At 44.7% G+C, this 18,742-nt stretch overlaps 1 protein-coding gene across 4 annotated transcripts in view; it reads right to left on the bottom strand.

The window, feature by feature from the left end:
- Window positions 1–273: 273 nt before the first annotated feature.
- The window catches only part of CKAP5 (cytoskeleton associated protein 5), a 108,062-nt gene continuing 89,593 nt past the window's right edge, over window positions 274–18,742 (bottom strand). For all 4 annotated transcript variants that reach the window (XM_059141236.1, XM_059141226.1, XM_059141235.1 and 1 more), the window contains 9 exons: window positions 7,722–7,901; window positions 7,090–7,277; window positions 6,489–6,564; window positions 5,283–5,471; window positions 5,055–5,192; window positions 4,523–4,606; window positions 4,270–4,429; window positions 1,069–1,220; window positions 274–985 (listed from right to left, as the gene is read on the bottom strand). In XM_059141236.1, the coding sequence (XP_058997219.1) occupies window positions 740–985; window positions 1,069–1,220; window positions 4,270–4,429; window positions 4,523–4,606; window positions 5,055–5,192; window positions 5,283–5,471; window positions 6,489–6,564; window positions 7,090–7,277; window positions 7,722–7,901 (1,413 nt within the window). In that variant the 3' untranslated portion in view covers window positions 274–739. The remainder of the gene's footprint in view (window positions 986–1,068; window positions 1,221–4,269; window positions 4,430–4,522; window positions 4,607–5,054; window positions 5,193–5,282; window positions 5,472–6,488; window positions 6,565–7,089; window positions 7,278–7,721; window positions 7,902–18,742) is intronic.

Below are 18,742 nucleotides of genomic sequence, written 5' to 3' on the forward strand. Positions count from 1 at the left end.
GCTAAGTGGCAGAAAGCGTGAGAGCTCCCTGGCGCCACGGGGCTGGTGGGAGGGAAGTTACGCCCAAAAGCTCAGAATGCACAGCCAAGGGACTGTTCCGTCCCTCGGGAGCCGCCTCCTGTTTTGAGGGAGGAGAAGCACGAGTCTGTGCACCCCAGCAAGGCGCTGCTCCTCGGGGGGGACCTTCTCCGCTTTCACTGGCTGGCTGGCTAGCCGGTCCCAAGGACACATGACAGAAAAAGCTGCCCAGGTACGGAGCATCTTGGGAGACCGTTCTAGTTAATGCAAACTTTATTTATAAAAGACTCTTAAATTAGTTGTATCATGCCATGCGTTCATACAGAATACAGCGACCCTTCCGGGCTACGGGCAGAAGAGCTCACAAACTCCAAGGAAAACTATTAAAGAGTTTCTAAGAGTGAAAAGCTAGGAAAGATCAGGACAACTTTACAAATGAGCAGTTAAAAATAAAAGACAAAGGCTGTGGAGACTAGTCGGAGCCGAGAGGAGGGCAGCTGTTTACAAGTCTGTACACTAAACTACGACATGGACAGTCGGCTAGAGGCAGGGCGCGGGCGGAGAAGCAGAGTGTGGACAGAGGCCCGCGCCCCGGCCGCCCCTCCCGGCCCGCACGGGGACGCGTCCTGCCAGTCCGAGCGCCGGGCCCGCCGAGCCCCTGCCACGAGGGGGACGCCGAGTTTAGTGACCTAGAGCTGCGGGGCGCGGGGCGGGGGCAGCTTCACTTGCGACTGCTCTTTATTCTCTCCAGTCTCTTTTTCAAGTCATCAATGTTCGCTGTGGAGGACGAGGACGTGGTCATGGTTCCTGAAGAGTGGGTCTGGTTAGAATCCAGGTCCGAGTGCTGGTGCTGCTCCCGGGACTCCCGGAGCTGAGAGAGTTTGCTGTGCAGCATGTCCGTGGAAGAGGCGACAGGGGGGACTGCTGGTTTGGAGAGCAGGGAGGTCAGCGGGGGCCGCTCATCTTGCTGCGGAGAGAAGGAGACCCAGGTCAGCCCGCAGCTCGGGAAGAGAGGCCAGGCCCTGCCCCACGCGGAGGGAAGGAGCGCACCTTTGTGTTGTCCAGGCCACAACGCTGGCGGAGGATCTTGAGCCTTTCCAGGTAGACAGACGGTCCCACCTCCTCTCCGTTTGTGTTGCCTATGGAGGACACCGTGCTCGTGGGAGCGGGCATACACGTGACCTCCGTCTGCGGGGAGATGCCTGCAGAGGAAATGGGGTAAGGCCGCCGAATGCACGCACGTCCCACTCCCAGACCGCCCCGGGTCATCTGTCGCCACAGGGAACGATTTGGAACAGTTTACACCACTGTGAAGACCCAGATATCCACAAGAGTCGCATCTGGAGCTGGTGATAAACGGGCTCTGGAATGTAGGAGACAAGCTGAGCGAGAACTTCAAGAAACAACGGAGCAGAGCAGAGCGAAAGCTGCGCCCTCCGCCCGCATCCTGGGACCCGAGGGGGCTGCAAGCCATCATCCCACCGCTGGCCTGGGCCAGCCGAAAGCCCAGGCTGCTCCCGAGGCTACTGTGCCTGGCTGAAGAACCGCTGGCCTTGAAATGCTGGCCGTAATTAGACTAGGTCTGGACTAGGTGACGCACGGGGGAGTGCTTATTTAAACCGGGGAAGACCGCAGGGAGCTTGAGGCGACAGCGTGTTCAGGGGGCAAAGGCGGAAACACAGATGTCCAACACACACCCCAAAGAGGGACAGGAATGGGCGCATCGGTCACCCTCAGCATGGAGAACAATATTCTTGCAGGAGAGGGGAAAAACCAGAAAAATCTATCACAGTTCTTAAATTTCTGAGAAGGAACAATCACAAAATGTAGGCATTTAAAACACCCAATTTGGTATCAGAGAGAACACTTATATAAGCCAAAAAGAGCAGGTCTTAGGGTAAGTTGAAAAGTAGCACCAAAGGTTACTGTCTAGGAAAAAAAGGAATCCTTAACGTAAACATGCGGAGGATGTGCTGATCGGAGGCCAGTGACCGAGGAAGGACGTGAGAGCCAGTAGCGAGGGGCGCTGTCCGAACACTGTCCACACGGAGCCACTCCGTTATCAGTGGGGTCACACGCTCGGGCTGCCTGTGTGCTGTGTAGGCCCCGAGCACCAATCTAATGTTGGCTGTCACCAGAAAGGCCTTTGGAAGTGAAAAAAGGGGGCCCCACTCGATCAAGCAAACCATGCTATGTCCGCTTACTGCCTCTGACCTGCCACAGTCTACACTGAACAGTGTAGTGTTCGTTAGGTGCGTTGTTCTGTGTCTGTCTCTGCCCTTGTGGAATTTAAACTCTAGCAGAGGTTTCTGTCGTCTGCTGCCTGGCCCATGGGAGGCACTCAGCAGGCACTGCCGAATGACAGGAGTGAAAGCTCATCCATCCCCATGTCAGGCTGAAACCTTACTCCCTCCACAGTGAAAATGCCTATGTGTGCAAATTCCTGTTTACAGGAGCTAGAGCCAGAGAGAAGACCCTGGAGGTGTCAGTTACAGAAAGCAGCTGTCAAGAGCCTTAAAAGAAAGACCCCTGTTCACTGTCCAGAATAGAGCACGCATATCTGTTCCACATTTCCTTTTCTGTGAGTTCCCCGAACCTTCTACTCTTACAATCTCGGATTTGTTTGCCTATAAAACCATGTTTCCTGGGCACCTGGGTGGCTCAGTTGGTTGGGCATCTGCCTTCGGCTCAGGTCATGATCCCGGAGTCCTGGAATCAAGTCCCGCATTGGGCTCCCAGCTCCATGGGGAGTCTGCTTCCCTCTCTGACCTTCTCCCCTCTCATGCTCTCTCTCACGGTCTCTCTCTCTCAAATAAATAAAATCTTAAAAAACAAAAACAAAACCAAAAAACCATGTTTCCTTTGTGGTTTTCAGGTTCTAGTCATGTTGCCTCTCACTGTGTATCTTGCTGGGCTGAAGCTTCAGTTGGGTTCTTCAATTATTTTTAACACCTGAAATTATGCCTCTCCAAGAGCTTAAGAGTCTTTTCCTTGAAGTGTGACAAGCAGAATGTCTGCGTATGGACGGCATGCTACATATGGACACTCTATATGCTTGATCCAAGGAATGGGAGTAGGCTGTGAATTTTAAGAAAGGTCTCCTGAGACAGTGGCTTCTGAACAAAGATCTGAGGGAAGAGAGTGAGCTAGTTTCAAGGCTATCTTGGGCAAGAGCAAGCTACATGTCAGAAATAGCTGGGGCAAAGGCCCCCAGCAGGTGTGGGTCTGGTGCGTTCCAGAACAGCAGGGAGGCTGTGGGGGCTGGGGTCGAACAGGAGTCAGTGTGAATAGAAGAGATGTGTGGCTCTAGAGCTGACAGGGGGCCTTACAATGTCGGACCCTGTAGATCTCTGTGAGGCCGTCTGCTCTTACTGAGAAAGGGAGAGCCTTTGCAGAATGAGAGGCGCTGTTTCGATGCTATGTGTGCAAACGATGACGGGAAGGCCGCACTGGAAGCAGGTCAGCTGGGAGAACAGGCCAGACACCAGTGAGAGGTGAGCACACTCACACCGGAGCAGGGGCAGTGAAGGTCCTGGGAAGTGGGTTAGAAATCCGCACGAGGGTTTGCAGGCAGAACCGAAAGGACTTCGACAGAGGGAAGGGCACGACTCAAAGGCTTTGGGCCTAAGCAAACTAGAAGGACCAAGCTGCCATCATCCGAGATGGAGAAGAAAGTTAACGGAGCAGGTTTCGGAGGACTATCTGGAACTGAGATTGTGACACGCTGAGTCGACCATGTCTACTGGAGACTCACGTGGAGGCACTGTGTAGGATGTATGTGTTGGGATCAGGAAGGTTTGAGCTGGACCCTAGACAACCCTGAGCCTCGCTGGCATGTAAATGGAATCTCAAGCGATGAGAATACACGAGTTAGTTAAGGGAGTGAGAGTAAGAAGGAAGAGACAGTACGGACTGAAGCCTCGAGAACGCCAAGATGAAGAATTCAGGGAGAGGAAGAATCAGAGGCCAAGAAGCAAGAGGCCAGGAAAGGCAGGCTCGAGGAGACCGAGAGAGCACGGACACCAGGAGGTGCAGGGAAGAGACGGTTTCAAGGGCAGGGAGCTCTGCCCCTGCAGAACACTGCTGATGGGCCAAGTCAGGTGACCGTGTTGGCCACTGCAGCAGTGTGGATGTCACTGGTGACCATCAGGGACTGAGGAGCACAGATGTAAGTTAAAGCCAATCAAAACCTCCAGTTCCTGGGCTGGAGCTACTCTGAGCTCACGCGTGCGGCCGCGGGACACAGCGCACCTGCAGATGCGGGCAGACGGCCTTTGCCCTCCCTCTCCATCTCAATCACCCGGAGGCCTCTCTCGACATAGCTCTGGAAGAACTGGGAGGAATTTTTCAGAAACGGTTCAATGTCAGCATCTGAATACTTCTTCTTATATTCGTATAACTCCGCCAGGCCCTGGTTATCAAGAAAAAGGAAGAGGGGGCGGACGTTAGTCAGTGGCCCGTCCCGTCAAGCAGGCGCCCATTTGGCTCATCCTTCGCCTCTCACCTCTTTCGTGTTCTCCTTAGAGCCGATCTTCTTAAAAATCTCAGCCAAGAAGTCATTCACTTTGGCCTTTGATGATTTTTCATCCTGCAAATGGAAGACACAAAGGACTGGCTACACTTGAGTTATTAATTAGGAACCCACGACTGATAAGACCTGAGAGTTCTCACAACCCAGACCTTACTGGTATGTTCCTGCGGTTAACAGAAGCACCAGTGTGCGTGCCAGAAAACCCCTACTTTCCGGGACACTGAACGCCTCCAGGCGCAGGTTTTTAGCTAAACTTGATGAGGAAGGACCTGGCCCACTGCTTCCTAAGTAGAGCTCGCCGTGGATTTATCCGGCACCCTGTGGTTGTGTGGCGACCACACGGTTCTCTCTCGTTCAGATAAGGAAACTTCCAGGTGGAAATGCTCACAGCACGGCGCTGTAGCCAGTCCCCGCGCCTTCACACTCGACCCTCAGCAAGGCGGGTTCCAGCACTCACACCTCCGACAAGATCGCCACCCTCAGCCTTCGGGGTCAGGCCGCTTACTATTCGAGACGCTCCCTTCTCTGTCTCCTTCTCGGATTTGCTCCCCGTCTGGTCCATGCTGTGCTTCATCATCCGGCAGAGATGCGCCTCCAGCTCAGACTCGTTCTTGTTGTCGATCATCGTTAGATGGTCTAGGATCTGAGGGAGATGTGCCCGTTCAGATGGCAATGCCATATCCAGAACATTCTCCTCAAGCTCCTTCAGGGGCCAGCTGCTGTGCTCACTTACCTTGGGTCCTTTCAATTTGCATAAAGTGTGGAGCAGCGTCTTTAGGGTCCGTATGGGAAATTCGCTTTTGCATTGCTTCAGTTTCTCTTTGGGAAAGACCTTCATGAAAATGTGTATGTCCAGGAGAATTCTGTCCAGATTAATGCTGTTGATGGTATCAGGCAAGAGTCGAACCATTCTCCAGAGACACTATTGAAAAAAGAAACAAAAAAGAGGAGTGGCGGAAGAATGAAGATAATTCCTGCCACCGCCTGCTCTGGGCTCTGGGGTCACTGTGGAAAGACGGTTAGTGTGTGACGAGCCACCCATGTCATCATCCCCACGCCTCCTTCCCACTTCTTGGAGATGGGCCTTAAACAGAGAGAAGAGGTGGAGAACTGGCGTGGGATCCGAGAGGAGAGCAGTTCACACAGCTTAACCTACTCTCACCCAAGGAAACAAACTCTGTTACAGTGTAGTAACAGGATTTATGGTGCAGAAATGTTCACGTGGGGTCTCCCATCGAAGAGACCGAATACTACAGAGCTATACATATCTGTTTCCCTGGAAGGTATAAAATTTGTCCCAGCAAACTCACTGCCATTTGTTTCTAGGACAAACGGTCTCTCCCTTTCCACTGTTTGAGGCCAAGAACTGTTCAGGCCTGAGCTTGGGGTATAAATTGGAGACCAGGTATGTTTTTCAGGTATGCCCTGGTCAATTTTTTTTTTTTTTAAAGATTTTATTTATTTATTTGACAGATCACAAGTAGGCAGAGAGGCAGGCAGAGAGAGAAAGAGAGCAGGAAGTAGGCTCCCCGCTGAGCAGAGAGCCCGATTCGGGGCTTGATCCCAGAACTCTGGGATCATGACCTGAGCCGAAGGCAGAGGCTTTAACCCACTGAGCCACCCAGGCGCCCCTGCCCGGTCAATTTTTTATGTTTTTCCTTTTTTGAAGATTTTGTTTGTTTGACAGAGATAGCGAGAGAGGGAACACAAGCAGGGTGAGGAGAGCGAGAGGGAGAAGCAGGCTCTCTGCTGAGCAGGGAGCCCGATGCGGGGCTTGATCACAGGATGCTGCGATGGGATCATGACCTGATCTGAAGGCAGACGCCCAATGACTGAGCCACCCAGGCGCCCCTGTCTCACTTTCAACTTCCCTTTCCCCAACACTTTAACAAAGTATTGCATCTCTGAAATATAAGAGATCAAATTATTTCCACTTTACCTTCATAACAAGCTCTGAGAATTTGGGAGAACTGGCTGTTGCTAGCAGGCTGTCTTGGAGCAAAACAAGGAGGGCACTAAAAAAAAAAAATCCCAACATGCTAGCATTAATAGGTTTCAAACATTCATTCCTATTAAAATCAGTAACTGAAAGACCAAGTGGAAACTGTATCCATCTAATAAATTGAGAACTCGTCAATCAGGACTGTCTCTGATTATCTGGCATTCAGCTGTGAAGAAAATAAATGTCGACCCTTTAAGCTTCCTTAGTTACCACCTGATAAATGGTAAAGCTCCTCACTCTACTTTTCGTTTTCACTGGTAGCTGAGAGAGAAATGCCTGAAATGTACATGAAAGAGGGAGGTAACCAACAAACACTACAGTCCTATTCTAGAAAACTCACTCTGCTGGCTGGCTTCCTGAGTTGTTACTCATTTTAATGCTGTCTCAGGTTGGAATACTTTCGGTTCATGAGGAAGAGAAGAGTAATAAATCAACATAACTAGGCAAACCTAAAGTTATAATTGGTCTAGTGACTGGCTTCCATGGGTAGACCAAAGAGAGGCTGTTCCAGGCTCTAGGGGTGAGATTATAGTTATACCTCAGGATGTTGGTCTGGTCTGACTTCTCCAGCACCTTCACCACCAAGAGGTTCACAGAGCGGATCACTTGCTGTCCTTCCTCTAGATCTTCAATTCGAGAGTCCAGCATTAAGGTGATGAGGCCGTGCATCAGGTCTTTCAGGACGCCGGTGGAGGCCTCCCGGGCGAGGCTCTCTATCTGAAACAGCTATCCAATCATACTTCCATTAGAGGTACAAAACCTAGTGTTATACAGCAAGGAAGACAAATATGGATGGCATGTTCTAGTAAACAATTTTACTGTATTAAAAAAATTCGAGTATGAGGGGAAAAAAAAAATCACCAGACTCCCTCAAACCTCCAGAAATAGCCAAAATTAACCAGACTGCCTTCTTCTTTCATGTTACAGAAGTACTTTTAGGGTGAGCAATTATCTGTGAAATGCAGCCAGGGCCTACCATGCCTGATGAAGACACAGCAGGAAGCGGAATTCTAGGTAATACGTATCCCAACAATAAGGCCAACTAGTCAGTAGACCAAGTAAAACCCACAGGTGACACAGGACTCACTGGAACTATGCTGACTCATGCTCTAGAGCCTAGGCAGGATGAGACACTGAAGGGAAGCTCACATTCTACAGAGGCGGCCTTACCGAAATCATGTTGCCAATGATACAGCTATACAGCTTGATGATCTCATCTTTCTCCAATTTCTCATCTGCCATATGTGTGTTGTAGATGAGTCTTAGTTGCATGAACGTGGCTATCAGAAACTGATCAATATGGCCAGACATAGCTTCAGCTTTGTCTTCCTGTCTTAGGACCTCATCGATCTGGTAACAAAACCCCCAAGATATAGTCACCAAGCATTATACTTCTAAGTACCAGGAAAATGCTACAAGGATGTATCTGTAATATTTATTTGCAAAGCACTTATAATTATCTTAGCTTGAAAAAAATCCAGTCACTTTACATAGTCCTTAGGGATTCAAACATTCAACACACGTTTACTGAGCAAGATACTGTTAGAATTAGTCACAGATCCTTTTTGAAAAGGTTCACTATTGGGGCGCCTGGGTGGCTCAGTGGGTTAAGCCGCTGCCTTCGGCTCAGGTCATGATCTCAGGGTCCTGGGATCGAGTCCCGCATCGGGCTCTCTGCTCAGCGGGGAGCCTGCTTCCTCCTCTCTCTCTCTGCCTGCCTCTCTGCCTACTTGTGATCTCCCTCTGTCAAATAAATAAATAAAATCTTTAAAAAAAAAAAAAAAAAAAAAAAAAAAAAAAAAAGAAAAGGTTCACTATCTAGATCAGGGAATCTGTATGTTTAAATACCCATTATATCCCATTTGATCACCCAACAGTTCTGAGTAGTAGTAAGGTAAGTAAGATTTCCATTTATCAGATGAGTGAAGTGAGACTCAAGAAGATCGGACTACTTAGTCCTAATTCAAAACTCAGGTTTCCCACATCCTGATCTGGTGTTCTTTTTGGTTCAGGGCATTGGCTGTCACTAATGGTAAAATGTACTACTATGGGAAAACATGTATTTCCTATCCACTACTGTGAAAAGATCTGCATTATTTATGTAATCATAAAAATATGATTGTCCCCCGTGTAATAGGACAAGCATGCCAATCTTCAATGACCATCCTCTCATGCAGGGCTATCCTGTTACACAATTCCACGGAGCACCATTTACAAAGACTGCAGTGTGAACAGTGCCCCCTGGTGTTCTAGAAGCTCATGGTCCTACTTTCATTTAGATTTATGCAGTTAGATATCCCATACACACAAACAATTTTATATAAACGAGGCTCTTTAACAATGCTGCTTCAACACAGACACCATACAGAAATACTCTTTTTTTTTCAGGGAGAAGCTTACTCTTTTCCCCAAGATAATTAACAGTAACGCCTGGTCAGCATCTTTCACATTCACAGAAGCATGACCATACATGCAGACATAAATGGGATCAAGGTTTAGGGTGCTGTTTATTCTACCAGAGGATTATAGTCCATACACAAATCTGCATCTGGCTTTTCTAGTTCAACAGAAAATTATGAAAATCCCCAAAGGCCACAAGAACAGCTCTAGTTTAAAAAAAAAAAAAAAAAAAAAAAAAAAAAAAAAGCTCTATTTTTAAAGGCTGCTTAACAGTCCACATATGCATGTAGCAAAATTTGCTTAATCATTCTCTTACTGATAAACATTCAGTATGTTTCCAGTTTGGTTATTTTGTTTCCTATAGATAATGTTACAATTAACACGTCTGTGTATATACAGTATCCTAACTTACTTGTGTTTTTATTTCTAACTTCTGAATCTGAAGAATACATTTTATTTATTTATTTATTTATTTATTATTATTATTTTTTTAGATTTTATTTATTTGACAGAGAGAGATCACAAGTAGGCAGAGAGGCAGGCAGAGAGAGACAGAGGAGGAAGCAGGCTCCCTGCTGAGCAGAGAGCCCGATGCGGGACTCGATCCCAGGACCCTGAGATCATGACCTGAGCCGAAGGCAGCGGCTTAACCCACTGAGCCACCCAGGCGCCCCGAAGAATACATTTTAAATGGCATATAGATATTACTGTATTGTTTTCTTTAAAAAAGGCACTAACATTTAATTCACATTTCTACATTTAATATATGAGTACTGTTTTTCTAGAATTTTGATCAGCTGTGTGTTCTCCTTTTAGTTTTTGTCACTCTGATGGCAAAAAATGCTATCTTATTATTATGTTAATTTGCATTTTGTGCCAGAGGAGGGCCTGGACCTCTTTTCACGTGTTTACTGGCTTGCTGTTTGGAATCTTCTGTAATTGCCTTATTCACATCCTTTGGTAATTTTTCTGTTGGGTTCCTCATGTAGTTATTAATCCTTTATTAGTCATATGGGTTGCAAATATATCCCACAAGATACCACTTATTTATTGACAGTATATGATAAATTTCTCTAGATTAAAATCTTTAAATTTTTTATGATCAAATGTCTTGTTCTGTTCTGGGTTTCCTGACTTTTTTTTTTTTTTTAAGATTTTATTTATTTGACAGAGAGAGATCACAAGTAGGCAGAGAGGCAGGCAGAGAGAGAGAGGAGGAAGCAGGCTCTCCGCTGAGCAGAGCGCACAATGCGGGACTGGATCCCAGGATCTTGACATCATGACCTGAGCCGAAGGCAGAGGCTTAACCCACTGAGCCACCCAGGCGCCCGGTTTCCTGACTTTTTAATGGTCTCCCCAAATCTCCTGGTTATTTAAAAAACCTTAGGGAAAGATCAATTGTTTAAAATTTCCACAGGGTTATATGTCTAATTTTTTTTTCAGTCTCTTCTTTATTTATGGTTGGCTCCCTCCTCATTCCTGACACTTATATTTTTGGTCTCTAATCAGGCTAGTAAGGAATTAATTTTGTTTCACAGGAAACAAATTTAGATTTATGATTTTAAAAATCCATCTCAAGAATTGTAGTTTATCTCCTACTTTTAAATTAAGTTCTTTTAGGGGCGCCTGGGTGGCTCAGTGGGTAAAGCCGCTGCCTTCGGCTCAGGTCATGATCTCAGGGTCCTGGGATCGAGTCCCGCATCGGGCTCTCTGCTCAGCAGGGAGCCTGCTTCCTTCTCTCTCTCTCTGCCTGCCTCTCAGTGTACTTGTAATTTCTCTCTGTCAAATAAATAAATAAAATCTTTAAAAAATAAATAAATAAATAAATAAATAAATAAATAAATTAAGTTCTTTTATTTTAGCCTTTCTTCAATAATAAATGCATTTCAGGTAATATATTTTTTTGAGTTCAGTAGTTTCAGTAGTTTTAGAGAGAACTGCTTTCCTATTCACTATTAAGAGTTTTGGGGTGGGGCGCCTGGATGGCTCAGTCTTGTTTCCGACTCTTCATTTTGGCTAAGGCCACGATCTCAGGATTGTGAGATGTAGCCCTGCGTTGGGCTCTCCGCTCAGCAGGGAGCCTGCTTGGGATTCTCTCCCTCTGCTCCCTACCCCCACTCTTACTCTTTCTCTCTCAAGAAATAAACAGAATTGTTAAAGAGTTTTTTTTTTTTTTTTTGATTGATGGGTCAGGAGGGTGTCTCATTCTTTTCTAAGTAGTCAATATTTCTTGTGACATTATTTATTAAAAAATTTGTTGGGTTACCAGTAAAGAATTTGGTAAGTGTATCTTTTACTATAGCAGGTGTTAAGATACAAAAAATATAGATATTTTAAGAGACTGTAAAATTCTCCCTACATATATATTAAATCTAGCTTACTGTTAAACTAATTTTTTAAAAAAGATTTATTTATTTCAGAAAGAGAAATCACCCCAGTTGGGGGTGGGCAGAGGGAGAGGGACAGCAGACTACCACTGAGCTGGGAATCTGATGTGGGGCTCCATCCCAGGACCCTGAGATCATGACCTGAGCCAAAAATCCAGAGTCAGACACTTAACCAACTGATTGACCCAGGTGGCCCACTAATATATATATATATATATATTTTTTTTTATTAAGATTCGACTTTAATATGATACAACATACAAATCGTAAGAATACAACTTAATGAAATTCTATGCCTGTATATCTGTACATCTGCCTCTGATGATGAGCTATAGGACATCTGTAGGACACGAAAAGCTCTTTTCCTGCCCCTCCAAGCCCGTACCTTGCCTCCCACCAGAGGTTACTATTCTTTCTGGGTTTACTTTTTTAAAAACCACTATTCTGACCTCTAAACTGGCAAGAATTATTTAATTTCCACGTCTTTATATTTCATCTACTGCATCTGTCCCAACTGTCTTAATCTGTGACTTGTCTTTTCTTTTTTTTTTTTTTTTTTAGAGTAGACGTCATAGCCAACACAGGGCTTGAACTCACCACCCTTAGATTAAGAGTCCCATGTTCCACCGACAGCCAGCCAGGCACCCTGCTTGTCTCTTCATTTTGTTATAAAAAGGAGCATCTAGTGATAACCATAGTTCTTAGAAATTTTAATGTAGTAAAAGGTTTTTCCTTTTCTTTTATGTTTTGTGTGTAGTTTTTAATTTTTTTAAAAGATTTTATTCATTTGACAGAGAGAGACACAACGAGAGAGGGAACACAGCACGGGGCTTGGCAAAGGGAGAAGCAGGCTTCCCACTGAGCAGGGAGCCCGATGCGGGGCTCAATCCCAGGACCCTAGGATCATGACCTGTGATAAAGGCAGATGCTTAATGACTGAGCCACCCAGGTGCACCCGTGTCTAGTTTAAAAAGAAATCCTCACATCATGTGAAGTAAAAAATGTACTCCTATTCACACCTACGTCTTTAATCTATCTGAAACATACTTTGGTGTAGGAAATAGCAATCTGTTGTTCCTACAGAAAATTAGTCCTAGCACCATTTACTGATTAATGTAGCTTTACCAAGTGATTTTTTAAGGTCTTTTCTGTGTTCGCTTTCCTATAGATGTGAGTCTATTTCTGGCCTCTTGGTTCCATCTCAATGGTTGATCTGCTTGTCCAGGCCAATACTACACTATTAATTACAGGGGCTCTGTAGTCACAGCTGATGCCTGGGGACATAAGCCATCTCCACTGTGTTCTCATCTTTAAAGTCTTAAAAAAACTGACTACTATTTGCAAGCCCGTTGATCTCCCACATAAATTTTAAAAGAATTTGTTTCATGACTACAGGAAAACTGTTGAGATTTTTATTAGAATGGCTCTGACTGTATAGGTTAATTTGAGGAGAACTGGCAATTGATAAACCCAAATCTTGTGAACATAGTATACTTTCATTTATTTGGAAATTCTCTAATGTCTTTGAATTTTCTTTGTAAAATACTTGATTTATTCCTATTTCAACATTTTTGTTACTGAGGGTTTTACTTTTATCTTAATTTTCTTGTAACAGTAAAAATACATATAAAACTTACCATTTAACCATTTTGAAGTATGTATTGCAATAGCATTAAGTACCTTCACAGTGTTACGTAACCATCACTATTTCTAGAACTTTGTTGTCATCCTAAACTGATTCCATACCCATTAAATAATAAGTCCCCCTTCCCCTGCCCGCCTAGTCCTGTAACCTCTCTACTTTCTACCTCCATGGATCTGCCTCTTCTAGATACCTCATATATGTGGAATCATACAGTATTTGTCCGTTCGTGCCTGAGTTATCGTACACAGCATGTTTCCAAGGTTCACCCATTTTACTGCATACATCAGAATTTAATTCATTTTTATGGCTGAATAATACTGCACTGTACCGAGACACCACATTTTGTTTATTCATCTGTTGTTTTCCACCTTTTGTCTGCTGTGAATGATGCTGCTATGAACACCGGGGCCCAACTATCTGTTTGGGTCCCCACTTTCTAGGAGTGAAATTGTTGGATCTTATTGTAATTCTATGTTTAACCGTGACAGGAAACGCCAGGCTGTTCTCCACAGCGGCTGCACTGTTTTATGTCCTCACCAGCAATGCACACAAGTCCCCGTTTCTCCACCTTCTTGTAACAACAGTTATTGTTTCCCATTTTCAGAAAAAAATCCTAATGGGTGTGAAGTGGTATCTCACTGTGGTTTTGATCTACATTTCCTTAATGACTAAGAATGGAAACAACTTTTCATGTGCTTACTGGCCACCTGTAGATCTTCTTTGGAGAAATGTTATCTTTTTACTCTTTTGATAGTGACCTTTAATGCATAAAACTTTTATATTTTGAGAAATTCAATTTAATTATTTTTTTCTTTTGTTGCCATTGCTTTTGGTGTCCTATGCAAGAATTCACTGCCAAATCCAGTATCATGAAGATCTTTCCATATGGTAATTTTTTTTCTTTTTTTAGGTTATTATTAAAGGAGAGACATCATTTTATTCACCTGATGAAAGTAAGATTTCACAGCTTCACTGGAATGAGCAGCTTCATGCAATTCCATTTCAGTAATGATTTATTTCAGTCTACATACTTTCTGAGAATGTCACCATCTCTAAATAAGAAATAATCCTTGGGGCACCTGGGTGGCTCAGTCAGTTAAGCTTCCAACTCTTGATTTTGGCTCAGGTCATGATCTCAGGGTCATGGAACTGAGCTCTGTGTCGGGCTCCACACTCAGTGGGGAGTCTGCTTGAGAGTCTCTCTCTCTGCCCCTCCCCCTGCTTGCTCTCTCTCTCAAATGAATAAACTTAAAAACAAAAAACAATCCTTGTCATCTAGAACTACTTTGGTGCCTCCATAGTCTAGAAGAACTTTACCTCCAACTTGCATGCTAACTGGTTGAATATCTCTACTCTTTTCTTTTTTTAAAAGATTTTATTTATTTATTTGACAGAGATCACAAGTAGGCAGAGAGGCAGTCAGAGAAAGAGGAAGGGAAGCAGGCTCCCCACTGAGCAGAGAGTCCCATGCAGGGCTCAATCCCAGGACCCTGGGATCATGACCTGAGTCGAAGGCAGAGGCTTTAACCCACTAAGCCACCCAGGTGCCCCTCTATTCTTTGCTTTAGAGCCTGATCCAATAGACTCCTGTTGCTTGTAATAGTTTTCCTTGAGATTTTTCTGGAAGCAAAATGCCCCCTGTGGTTGCAGTTTTGGCTGTACTTCTTTCAACTAAAATTCAGTCAAAGAAGAGAAGAAACATCTTAAACACCTGTGTGCCATGACTCATATTCTGCTCTCGAGCTGCTACTGACACAAGGAGACCCCCCCACAACACATTTTATTCCAAGAGTTTATAGCTTTAGCTATGACATTAATGTCTTTGATCCATTTTGAGTTAGTTTTTGTATATAGCGTTAAGAGTCTAACTTCACTCTTTTGCGTGTCGATATCCATTTTCCCAGCATCATTTGTTGAGAAGACTGTCCTTTCCCCACTGAATGGTGTTGTCACCCTTGTCATCCAGACCATTAATTTGGTTTCTGCAGTTACCATCCTCTCTCTTCACACCATCTACTCAATTTTAAAATTCTAAAACCATGTTTTTTTGCCCAAATCTTTCTATGTAATAATAAATCCTCTTTAAGAACTCTTCCCACACCCTGCTCCCCTCCGCTGCGGTCATCTTGTCCCCTCCAGCAGTTTCACGGTGTTAGGAGATTCCCATTCTGATTATTTTGTCTTATTCTTCTTTCCAGTTACTGCGTCTCTTATGATATGGTTCATTATTATTCTTTATCTAGGCAGGATTCACTCTTGGGTCTGCCTTTTGGAAATACTCAATTGTGGCAGTCTGAAATGGGAGACAGAGCAATTTCTGCTCTTCTAAATTAGTGATATGCCAGCTGGCAACCTATCAGTCACGTGACCCAACACCAAGGGCAAGCACTTCTGCTCTTCTGTCTCTGAGGTACAAAAGCTAGAGACTTCCCAGTCTCAGACAGTGAATTCAGCCTTTTTTTTTTCAGCAACCTGTAGTTCCCTGGGGGCCAGGGAGAACACCAGGTCCTTCTATTAACACTCATACACATCACCATTGTCCTTTCTTTAGGGGATCTGCTGGTCTCTCTGGATGAAGAGAGATCTCTTTCCAGGATTTTGGGTGTTGCGATCTTCCTCCCTGGCTCTGCACTACTGAACTTCAGGTTTTCCTGAAGGTGTCTATGCGGGAAAGGCTTCACTTGTAGTAGACGGAGCCTGACACTTGTACTGACTTCAGATGCCACCTACCAGACCCGTCAGCTCCTCTGATCAGAAATGGCAGATGGGTTTGGATTGAAGTTGATCAGAGAAGGCAACAGGAATGCAAGTATTCAAGTCACTATTTCCTAGAATCCCCTCCAATGTCGAAATTGTTAATAGGAGACTATTTGTCAAACAAAAGCAAAAATGTTGCACTGAGATTCCCAAATTCTTTCATTTATAACCATCTGTCTTGATGGGAGATATCCAACAGGCTGCTCAAGCTTAACACAGCAAAGACATAGCTCTTAACATCCAACTTCTCCAGACTGTTCTTCCTCCAGCTTATCTCATCTCAGCACCACCATCCCTCTACCCAGGTGCTCAAGCCAAAGATCAAGGGGTTCCTCTTGATTCTTTTCCTACCTTACTTTTCACATCTCAACTGTCTCCAAGTCTTATGGATGCTACCTATTGAAGATGATCTGGAACCACCTGCTTTTCCTCCTCCCCACTGTGATAATCTTGGTGCAGGCGATACTATCTTTCATATGAATTTCAGTAAGAGCTTCTTAATAGATATGGTCTTGTGAGAATGGCCAGAGAGACACTTTCCCCAGTAAAAATTAAGTTCAAACATTATAGAAATGTTGGATGTACTGTAAAAGAACTTCTAAAACCCCGAATCAGCTGAGGGTAAGTTGTCAGTCTGGTGCTCCACGCCCATCTCACACTTCACTGTGGATTTCTTTGTCACAAGGACATCCTCCTACATACTCAGGAGGCAACACTGAAAATCAGGAAATTAGTATTAGCGCGATCACACCTAGTCCTCCAGCCCCGTTCCACTCTCTCCAATTGTCCTGATCACGTTCTTCATAGCTAAAGGCCAGTCTAGAATCTAGACCAATCCTCAGTCTTTCCTTGACCTTCTTGACCTTGACATTTGTAACCTTCTTGACCTTGACATCCCTCAGTTTGCATTTGTTTGAGGTTTCTTCAAGCTTAGATGATATTAGGAATGTCAGCAAAGTGACGCTGAATTCTCACCGGCTCCTACAAGGTGACACAAGATTTCATCTTGTCCTATTACTGATGTTCACTGTGACACTTCAAGCTGCTGTCTAAGCTTCTGTACTGTCAAATTACTCCAAGTATTTTGTATTTCTTGGTTACTTTTTGTATCTCAGTCCTCTATATTTTGTGGGGAGGTACTATGAAACTAAATATCTCATTTCTCTTTATATTTTTAATTTACAAGTGCCTGAACTTGGGGTTACCTATTTTGTTAAATTTTATTCAATTCATTGGGTTATACCTCATTACTATCATTATTGATTTTGATGCTAAACCTATCCTCTGTGCAAACAGAAGGAGTCTGTTTCAGATGGCCACTGGGTCCTTCTGATATGTCTCTATCATTCTTTGAACCTCTCCTCACTGTCAGGTACAATACAATATTCCAGGATTATTTTGTACATTTCTTTTTCTTTCTTTTTTTCTTTTTTTTTTTTTAAGATTTTATTTATTTGACACAGAGAGAGAGATTACAAGTAGACAGAGAGGCAGGCAGGGTTCGGCGGGGGGAACAGGCTTCTAATGCAGGGCCCAATCCCAGGATCATGAGATCATGACCTGAGCTGAAGGCAGAGGCTTAACCCACTGAGCCACCCAGGCGCCCTCTTGTACTTTTTCTAATTCAGCCCTAGAATCTACCTCTTCTTCAAGGAGCCCTCATTCCCTTTTAGTGGAAGATGGTATTTAGAAGCTAAGATTTAATGTGCCCGGCTAGCTCAGTCGGTAGAGCATGAGACTCTTAGAAGCCGAGATTTGGGGGTGCTTGTTGCTGTTGGGGTACTGCTGTTCTCAGGTCCTCTCAATGAAAAGAACTAGGAAATATATGCATATTATATACATACATGTATATTTGTAACATACATTTATACCACATATATACATACATTTATATTGCTATTTCTACATCTCTGTATTGAAAATCATGAGTTCATACTGACACATCTAATCTAATTCTGGTCCAATAATAGAGTTTATTCTATTTTGCTTTCCTTTCATATTTGTAGCACTCTTTTCTGAAAGTAAGAAACATGGCTTCAGGGGTGCCTGGGTGACTCAGTGTGTTAAAGGTCTACCTTTGGCCCAAGTCATGATCCGGGGAGCCTGCAATCGATCCCTGAGTTGGGTTCCCTGCTTGGTGGTGAGTCTGCTTCTCGCTATCCCTCTGACTCTGCCCCTGCTTATGTTTCTCTCTCTCTCAAATAAATAAATAAAATCTTAAAAACAAACAAACCAACCAACCCCAAAACAAAAAAAGAAACGTGGCTTCTATTTTCCTTATGTATCTTTGACCAATCCCCTTCCCATCTCTGCCCCAAGTCCTTCCCCACGTAGATGCCTACTTCTCCTGGTTCAGCTCTGGATTCCCCATTCTGAGCTGCCTGCAAGCTGCCCCAGCCCCTCCACCCCACGTGGCTATCCTTCTCCCCTTGCAGGGGATCCTACCATCACACCAGAGTGGCTGCCTGCACAACATGCTTTTCATTCTGCTTGGGCTCTGACTCCTGACTCTGCATCACGCCCCCCCCCCCCCCCATGACACCATCCTCACAACATTGGGGCTCTGAGAACCTTGCAATGGGCTGTGATGGTTCCCCACGCCCACCACCTTGCCACAAGGTGGATGCCTACCTTACTCCACCAACTTACTGGTTTGGGGACTAGATTCTTAGGGAAGGGAAGCAGAAGAGAATGATTTGTAAAACAAAACAAAACATGTAGCTTCTTTGCTCAAAATTCTCTAATGGTTTTCCAACACACTTAAAATCCAAACAACCTACCCTCGGGCTTTAAAGGCCTACACGACATGATCTCTGTCTACCTCTTAAATCTCCTTTTGTACCATTCTCCCCCTTGCCCACTCTGCTCTGGGCACGTGGGCCTTGAATCTTCAAGCTCACTCCTACCTGACAGCCTTTTTCTAGCTGGTCCCTCTGCCTGCATCCCTGACCACCAACAGAATAACTACTCGGCTCCTCTCTCTGATCACCCCATTTGAGTTC

The sequence above is a fragment of the Mustela lutreola genome, chromosome 1 (genome assembly GCF_030435805.1).
Source record: "Mustela lutreola isolate mMusLut2 chromosome 1, mMusLut2.pri, whole genome shotgun sequence".
Classification (NCBI taxonomy): domain Eukaryota; kingdom Metazoa; phylum Chordata; class Mammalia; order Carnivora; family Mustelidae; genus Mustela; species Mustela lutreola.